Consider the following 10,218-nt stretch of genomic DNA (forward strand, 5'->3'; position numbering starts at 1 on the left):
CTACATTAAATTTTTACAAATTATTAAATTATGTTAAACAGTGTTTAAGGGCGGACAAAAAAGTAAGGGAGGGGGGTGGGTGGTATTCGGGGTAACTACTCCCTTCCCCTACCTAAGAAACGTCAAACTTCAAAATATTATTGATAAAATTAAAGAAATAACAAAAAATAAAAAAATTTACATAACCATTCAATATATTTACTATTACTAACTATATTATAACCTTTCTAAAATCATTCTAAATATCAAATGAAGCAGTTGTTTTATTTCGAAAAAACCCAAACCTTATTTTTTATATCTTTTTTGGTCCGACTACCCCCTTATAACAATAAACTGGATCAGCCCCTGCAATGAGTAATTTTCCATGTCGTTATTCTAACTCTTTCGAATTTTTATTCCATTCAAGCGAAAATTTTCTGTGCGGATATAATCTCTAAAAATAGTTTAGTAAGAAGTAGGAATAGTTTTGCAATCATTAAAGAATGTTTTTCATATAATTCTTCAAAGAAAATTGCTTGTGATTCAATGGTTAATGATTATTCTAAACGAGTATTAGAAATGGTTGTTCAAAGGGAATTAGTTTTGTAACTATCATTAATTAGAGTTTTTCATATAATTCTCCAAAGGGAATAGCTTGTGATGCAATTGTTAATAATTATTCTAAACGCTTATTAGAAATGATTGTTCAAAGGGAATTGATTTCGTAACAGTCACTACAGTTACTTTAATTTAATTAATTGTGTAATATCGCATTCATATTTTAATTTCTCATCTGGTATAGTTACTTTAATCAAATCTCTCGTGGTATCGTAAATCTCGCTTTTTTCTGTGTTCAACATTCAACAACTAAAATTTGGTTTTAAACAATTAAACATAAGTATACTTTAGTTATTAAAGAAAACTAATCTTCACTCGTTATGCCTTTTACAACATCTTAGCACTACTTACTAAGTATTTTTTTATACTTTATCTCAAAAGGTAATTGTCGGTGACGCGAAATAGATTAACTCCCCAAAAACTTAACTCCCGGTTAAAACATTTTAACTCCCCGGTTAATCTATTTCGAAATAAATTAACCTTGGGAGTTAAATTATTTTAAAATATAGCGAAATGGACCGGAAAAATTGACCGGAGTTAAATTATTTTAAAATATAGCGAAAACCGGAGGCTCAAGTATTTCTAACCCCCACTGAAATAAATGAACTCCCTTTAATACGCATTTTGAATAATTTAACTTATAATTATATCTACAAAATTGTGTAAGTATCCTATTCTAATATTTTTTTTAAAATATATTTAGTATTATATATATTTAAATACATAATATATAAATATTTAGTGAGCGTTGTATAAAATTACTTTATAACTGTTTATTTTTGACAAGCCTTTATATTATATATAACAGGTCCGTCATCTAACTTTTTTCTTTTCAACTAGTGCTTATTTCGTGAATGGTAACACTTAATTAGTTTTATCCTTCCGCTGAACGAATATGGTTGTGTATACGCTTGAACAACGCTGGGAAATATTGCAACATTACTTTGAAAATCATGGTAATGTTGCAGAATGTGTGCGAAAATTGCGTACGGATTTTGGAAGAAGAGAAGCACCGTCAGCTCCGTATGTTCGTTATCTTGTGAAAAAAGTTAAAGAAACTGGCATCCTCATCGATAAACCAAAGCGTGAAAAGCCAAAAACAGTACGCATACCCGAGAATATTGCTGCTGTGGCAGAAAGTGTGCGTGAAGCGCCATCAACATCAATTCACCGATTGAAAAGCCGATGCACCCAAAACGAGTCACTGTTTGGTGCGGATTTTGGTCCAGAGGCATAATTGGGCCATTTTTCTTCGAAAATGAGCAAGTAGTGGCCGTTACAGTCAATGGCGATCATTATCGGGCCATGTTGACCGAATTTTTGTTCACAAAAATTGAAGAGGAGGATATTGGCAACATTTGGTTTCAACAGGACGGCGCTACGTGCCACACAGCCGAAGCTACACTCGATGTTTTGCGCCCTGTTTTTGAAGATCGCATTATCAGCCGCAGAGCTGATGTCGTTTGGCCACCTCGGAGCTGCGATTTGACACCGTTGGACTATTATTTGTGGGGTGCCCTCAAAGAAAAGTGTTACGCCGACAAGCCAGAGATAATTGACGCTTTAAAGGACAATATTCATGAAGCCATCGGTGAAATACAGCTGCACACAATCGATAATATGCTTAAAAATTGGACCGATTGTGTAGGCTACTGCATGGCCAGCCGAGGCAGCCATTTGAATGAAATTATTTTCCATTATTAACCGGAAGGATTGTACTTTCAAATAAAAAAAGACATTTGAGAAAATATTCAGTAGTTTTTTTTATAGCATTTTCGAAAAAAAAAGTTATTTGGCGGACCCCTTAAAAAGGATATCAAAACAATAGTAATAATATTGCACGAACTGAAGTTCGTGCAATACTATTACTATTGTTTTGATCTACTATTATTATTACTATTGTTTTGATACTAATACTTCAGAACCATTCTCTTTTGCTAATAATAATGTCTAAGGTTATAGAGTTTATATCTATATTATACTCTCTCTCTCTCTCTCTCTCTCTCTCTCTCTCTCTCTCTCTCTCTCTCTCTCTCTCTCTCTATATATATATATATATATATATATATATATATATATATATATATATATATATATATATACAAAACATTAACGATGCCTTCTTATACCCCTTTTCCTTCTTCACTACTGATTCAATAGCTGCTTTCATTGAATTTTCTTCCCGGGATTGTCGATTAGTTAGATGTTTGTATTTTCTAACCATATTAGGTAACTGTATGCACAAAATAATAACTTTTTCTCAATTAAAGAAAAAATATAATAACAATATATAAATATACAATATGTATCTATATATCTATATATATATATATATCTATATCTATATATATATATATATATATATATATATATATATATATATATATATATATATATATATATATAGATATATATATATATATATATATATATATATATATATATATATATGTATATATATTATATATATATACATATATATATATATATATATATATATATATATATATATATATATATATATATATATATATATATATATATATATAGATACATATTGTATATTTATATATTGTTATTATATTTTTTCTTTAATAGAGAAAAAGTTATTATTTTGTGCATACAGTTACCTAATATGGTTAGAAAATACAAACATCTAACTAATCGACAATCCTGGTAAGAAAATTCAATGAAAGCAGCTATTGAATCAGTAGTGAAGAAGGAAATGGGGTATAAGAAGGCATCGTTAATGTTTTGTATCCCAACAACGACACTGCAATGCAGAATAAAAAGACTTCAGCAAGGGAATTTAGAACTAAGTAGTTGTGCAGTAAAAAAACTTGGGAAATTTAAATCAGTTCTTAACCTTGAACAAGAGCAAGAGTTAGCTAAACACCTAATTTTTCTCGAGAGTTGCTTGCTTCCAGTTTCAATGAAAAATTTGAGAGAATTGGCATATCAGCTAGCTGAAAAAACAAGATGCCACATAGCTTTAACAAAAAAAACAGGAATGCCAGGCTACCAGTGGGCAGAAAGCTTTTTAAAACACAATCCTGTTATTTCTTTGCGTATGCCAGAGGGAACTTCTGGAGCTAGAGCAATGAGATTTAACCAACCTGCTGTGAATAAATTTTTTGAACTATTGACTAAAAGCATAGATGAAAATAACGTAACTCCAAATAATATGTATAAAATGTTGACGAGACAGGAATTTCTTCAGTACCAAAAAAAGTGTCAAAAGTAATTGCTAAGAGGGGTAAAAAACAAGTTGAAACTCTAACATCAGCTGAACAAGGAAAAATCATAACAATCGAAATGTGTATGAGTGCCTCTGGTATATATGTGCCCCCCTTGATTGTTTTCCCCCGTGTTAGAGCTCCCAAGAATGTTAATATTATCGAAAAAGCTCCTCTGGATACTATTGCATCATATCACCCTAGTGGTTGGATGCAAGCAGATATATTTTTGAAGTGGTTTGACCATTTTCTGTCCTTTGTAATGCCATCCAAAAAATGGCCTGTACTGCTATTATTAGATGGTCATGCAACACATACAAAAAATATGGAGTTCATAATGAAAGCACGTAAAAATTATGTTACTGTTATTTGCTTTTCACCACATTGTTCACACCGTCTGCAGCCGCTCGATGTCTCCTTCACGGCACCATTTAGTAGCAACTATTCGAATGAAGTTTGTATTTGGCTGCATACACATTATCCTAGATTTGTGACCAAATATCAGATTCCAGAACTATTTGGAATAGCTTATATGAAATCTACAAACATGTTGACAGCTGTGAATCGTTTTAGAAAGACTGGAATATGTCCACTTAATCCTGAAGTTTTTGATGATTGGATGTTTGAGCCTTCAGAAATAACTAACAGGTCATTTCCTGAGATGGATTCAGCAACACCAAATCTAACTACCAAGTCTCAAACACAAACTATTTCACTGCAAGAATTATCCCTGACATCTTGCTCTGAATCAGAAACTTTGTCTTCGACATCTATGTCTTCTTTCACAATTGCTTCACCTGCAGAAATTGTAAGTATTTCGAATGAGAAAACTCAGCAAACTTGCAAACGATGCCAAAAGGGCAAAACAGGTATACTCACCAGTTCACCATATAAAGCAGAACTGGCAAAAAAGATGGTTATAAAAACTAAAAAAAGAAAAAGCGCTCAAACAGTTGACAAGACTGTAGAAACAAAAAATGATACACCTGCAGAAATTGTACCACCAAAGTATACCCTCAGCGATTTTTGTGATTTTTGTTTAATAACATTTTCAAAAACTGTTGCATTTTTTTCTAAATTGCTAAAGTTAAAAGCTTTTTTGTTTTTGTTGTTGTTGTTGGTTGTTGAAATACACTGATAAAAAAACACAGGTTGTTTTTATTTTCATATTTCATTAATCTAAACCTTACAGGGACTGTTATGACCCCACTTCCCTATATATATATATATATATATATATATATATATATATATATATATATATATATATATATATATATATATATATATATATATATATATATATATATATATATAATATATATATATATATATTAGGGTGCGGTTGTGCCTCTCTATAGGGGCACAAAATAAATTTTTTTCTTGATTGCAGCAATTTAAAGCTTAATGATGTGTTTATCGAAATACACTGTTAAAAAAACGCATGCCGTTTTTATTTTCATACTCCATTAATCTAAACGTTACGGGGGCTGTTATGCCCCCACTTCCCCTTTATATATATATATACATATAATGTGTAATTCGAATAAGTTGTTCCATGGGAGTTAAAATATTATTGGGAGTTAATTTGTTTCGCCGACAGGGGTTAATTTATTTCAAGAGGAGTTAATCTATTTCAAAATAGATTAACACCCCGGGTAATTTTTTATGCAAAGGGAGTTAATTTATTATGGGGGTTAATTTATTTCATGACACCGGCTCTGTTGTTTTTAATAAAAATAAAATAATAATAAAAAAGTAAAATCATTTTATTTGTTATTTAACTGTATTTTACATTTTCAGAAGAATCTGCTCTATGTAAAACTTGTGGAAATAAGCTTGCAACAAAGCAAGCAAATACTACTGGCTTGCGAAAGCATATTCAAACACATCATGCGAAGTTATTCATCGAACTTCAAAAAAAGAAGACGAGCGGAGATCACAAGTAGATGAAGAACTTTACGTAATCGAGGCAGGCGCTTCTGGATCCGCAAAAGATGTAGCCTTCAAAACTCTCACTCTCCCGAAGAAAGCGATTACAAAAAAGTGGCCACTTCAAGATCGGCGTAAATTAGTAGTTGATCATGACATCATTACTTTGATTGCTACTGAGTGCTTGCCGTTTAGTTTTGCTGATTCTGAAAATTTTAAAAGGTTTATGAACAAAATATTACCAAATGCCACAATAAAACATTCAACGACTTTCTCAAAAAATAAACTCCCTCAGCTTTACCATACACTGAAGGTAGTAATGCATGAAGTTATGGAAAAAGAGCTCATAGATCTTAATCAGGTTGCCATAACCACCGACCACTGAACATCAAGGGCAAATGATTCATACATGTCCGTGACATTACATTATATCTCGCCAGACTTTGCCCTAAAAAAATTTACATTAGAAGTGAGCCTATTCAAAGAGCGACACACTGGTATCAACATTGCAAAAGCACTTGATAACACAATCTCATACCCTGAATCATTAAAAAAAGTACGCAATAAACTGTGTGTTATTGATCAGGCATCAAATATGGCATGTGCTCTAAACAACAGTGTGTCTTTAATAACTAAAGAAGAAGGTTCTGTTACATGCAGTGATCACAAACTCAACACTGCCCTTCAAAGAACAGTTGAGGGTACCCCGGAAATGAAAGATGCTTTTCTTAAAGCCAGCTCACTTACTACCAGACTTCATAAATCTACAGCCTTCAGTGCTTCGTTGAAAAATGCTTGTTCTAGGTTAGATGTGAGTTATCTCAAAATACCCTCCATAGTAACCACGAGATGGAACAGCCATTACGATATGTTGCACGTCATGACTCGACTGAAGGTTCCACTATATATACTTACGCGATACAGAAGGTGATAATTGGAAGAAAACCGTATCTACAGATGAACAGTTCTTACTCTTTGAAGCTATTGTTCCAGTGCTTAAATCTGTCAAAGAATTATCAGTTTTTTTATCTTCTGACACAGAGATCCGAATTGACATGTCACTGTAGAAAGTAACAGCACTCATCAACTTCATCGAGAAAGAAAAAAATAATTACGTTACTCATGCAAACAACAAATTAGTAGAAAAATTTTTGGAGGATTTGTTATCAGAATTAAATAAGAGATTCCCAGACAAAGGCCGTAAATTACCCGCATTTGCACTAAGACATTACCTTCATCCATTTTTTCGCGCACATCTTCTTGATGTTGACGATAAAAATATTTAAAAACTGGTTGAAAACCATCCCACAACCAAATAATACTTTGAGAATTCTTCATTGTCTGTCTCAAGCTCCAGTAATAACAATGGTAGTAACGATTCCGTTCCTGATAATGCACAAGGTTGGGAGGAAAATGAGTACAATATTATTTTAGCAAAGTATAAGCAAGATACTAATTCACATCATATACACGAAAACCCTCCTATTAAACTTGAAATGGAAAAATACCAAAAAACAATAAGATCCAAAAATGCAGGAAAAACTGACATTTTAGCATGGTGGAAGCAGCATGCAGTGGAACTTCCTATCCTTTCGGGTGTTGCAAGATCTTGGTTGGCAACTCCACCAACCTCTGCATCATCTAAAAGAGTATTTTCTGCTTCTGCCCTTGTCATCACTGATCGTAGATACAATCTCGATAGTGACAAGGCAGATAAGCTCATATTTATAATGCAGAACTATTCCGCTCTTGAAAGTTACATTAAAAAATGGCCAATCGAACAAGAAAATGAAAGTGATATAGGACATGAAGAAGAAAATCCTAAAATACCAACGAGAGTACGGCAAAGAAAAAAACAACGAATGGACGGTAGCCAAAGTATTGTAGATTATTAAAAAACAATAACTAAATCTCTAAAAAGCAGTTGTACTTGTATTTTGTTAATAAAAAATTCAATAAGTTACATTTTAATTTTTTGTTTTATTGAGAGTCTCGATTCGAGACCATGCGATACTTTACGATTCTTTTTATTATCGGTATCGTTTGGTATCGAAGTGATACTGATAGTATCGACATTGGAACATAAGCGATACCAAAAATACGAGACCTTCCTTCTCGGTATCGAGTGGTATCGAACCGATACTGATAGTATTGACATAAGTGATACCACGCGATACGAGACTATTCTTCTCGGTATCGACTTATACGATACCGATTATCTAGTGTCTAATTTTGACAACTGTATAAAGTTTATATACGCCAGAACCGATTAGAACTAGGATCTATAGTGGGTTTAAGCACTTTTTTAAAAGGTTTTAACTAAATTCATGTTAACGCCGATGAGCGAAAGTGATCTAAAGACTCCAAAATGGTGTTTTTTAGATTCACTATTAGGGGTAGTAAAAAGGGTTTGAAAATAATATATATATATATATATATATATATATATATATATATATATATATATATATATATATATATATATATATATATATATATATATATATATATATATATATATATATATATATATATATATATATATATATATATATATATATATATATATATATATAAAGTCTCTTTAAATGTTAAAAAACCTGGAGCAAAAAAAGTTATAAAATCTAAAGCTCTTGTTTGGACATAACACGCTGATAAAATCATGCTAATTTCAAATAAAAGAATTCGCTACACCGAGCTCGGCGTAGTGAATTCTTAAGGTTACTCTCGCGAGAGTGCCCAAAGCAAAAAATCTTTTTTTGTTGTTGTTGTGAAAACGGAACCCAAATAAGCGACTGTGCAAACTTAGACAAATAACATAAACATGGATGTGGTGGTTCCCACGTGTTCGTGCAGTATAACAAATTCTGGAAAACTAGCTCTTAAATATGAAGTTCCCTTAACTGAAAATCACAATTTAAAATCAGTTTCTGAGGGAATCCAGTCTATTCGACAACAAGTTGAACAGGTAATAAACAATCTTGTTGAAGAGGAAAAAAATTCTAAAGTAACATCAGCGGCAAATAAATTATCAACAGAAATAAAAAATGATCAAGAAGATGAAATGATCTTTGAAGATGATGAAGAAGATGAGGACTCTAATATTTCAATACCCTTTTCCTCATCTCCGCCAGAGAAGAAAACCAAACAATCTAGTGAAAATGTATAACTTATGTTTATTGACATTTATAATCTCCTTCTTAGGAAATCTAAATGTTTAAATTAATTCTTAAGTGAATAATTTTTTTGATTATTAATCAATAGTTAATAAATTGTAAAATAGTTATAGGCTATTAATTACTATCACAGTAATATCTTGTTTATTAATTTAAAGTAAACTTCACTTTATTATTAGTTCTATCAGCGTTTTTTTTTTGTTAAGTTCATATATAAATATCTTAAAGTTTACACAAACAAGGTTTTTAAGAAAGTTTAAAATTTTATTAATAAAGTTCATATTATTTAGTAATGTGGCCAAAATTAACTGTTACTAAGCTAATACTATAAGCTATAATAATAATATAAGCTAATAATATGTTTACATCTTTTTTCACTTTTGTATAACTTTTAACCTAATTTCGCAAATTAAACTCTATAAAGGCTGTAAATCGTGAAATTTTGTTTGTTTGTTCTTATGATATTGTATTTGTTTTATTAATTTTTTGCAAAAGTAATCTAGTAATGACAATTATAATGTTGGCCATAGATCTAAAAATAAATGAGCCAAAATCTTTTTTTTTTTGTTGAATTTTTTTGAGTTTTTGAATAAGAGGCTTGAAATCAGAAGCAGTGTTTTAAAACCTTTATCTTAAATTTTAAAAATGTTCTTGAAAAGTTTGTAGTATCTAAATAATATTTTCATAAAAATAAAGGTTGAAAGCAATCAAATTTTAGATATTTTAGTGTTAGAGGTTTAAAGATATATATAAACCCTAAAACTCTAAAGATAGATTTTATTAATATTTCTGTAATGTTTTAAAATTTTTGATTTGTTATACCTACAGTTAATTTAATTAGAACTTCATTAAAACAAAAAAATTAGTGATGGTTTAAAAAAATCAAGTTGAAATCAAGTAATTTTAAAAATTAGTTAATTTGCTCTATTTTTCATATCGTAAAAAAGATTATTTAACAACTTGCTATCAAATTTTTTTTTGTGTGTTTTTTTTTTATGTTAAAAGGTACTTAAAGTATTAAAATTAGGTATTAAAGTAGTTATTAAAATAGCACTTTTTTAAAATCAAATATAAATTATAAAAACATTTAAAAAAAATTCATTAAATGTAATTAGTATTCAATATTTTTCTCTCCGTCAAATTTAACTACAGTTAATTCCTGATATCTTGAACCTCCGGCAGACCATGGAAAATTGTTTAACTTAACAAATATTTAAATATTGTGAATTTTGGTTAGCGAAAGTTGAACTTTGGCTTATATGAGATATTAGTTCGAG

At 30.5% G+C, this 10,218-nt stretch overlaps 1 protein-coding gene across 1 annotated transcript; it reads left to right on the plus strand.

Moving 5' to 3' along the window:
- Positions 1-1,902: 1,902 nt before the first annotated feature.
- LOC136090999 (uncharacterized) lies at positions 1,903-2,301 on the plus strand. The gene has a single exon (XM_065817983.1). The coding sequence runs from the start codon at positions 1,903-1,905 to the stop codon at positions 2,299-2,301; it is 399 nt and encodes a 132-aa protein (XP_065674055.1).
- The last annotated feature ends 7,917 nt before the right edge of the window (positions 2,302-10,218 follow it).

This window comes from Hydra vulgaris, chromosome 14 (assembly GCF_038396675.1).
Source record: "Hydra vulgaris chromosome 14, alternate assembly HydraT2T_AEP".
Lineage (NCBI taxonomy): Eukaryota > Metazoa > Cnidaria > Hydrozoa > Anthoathecata > Hydridae > Hydra > Hydra vulgaris.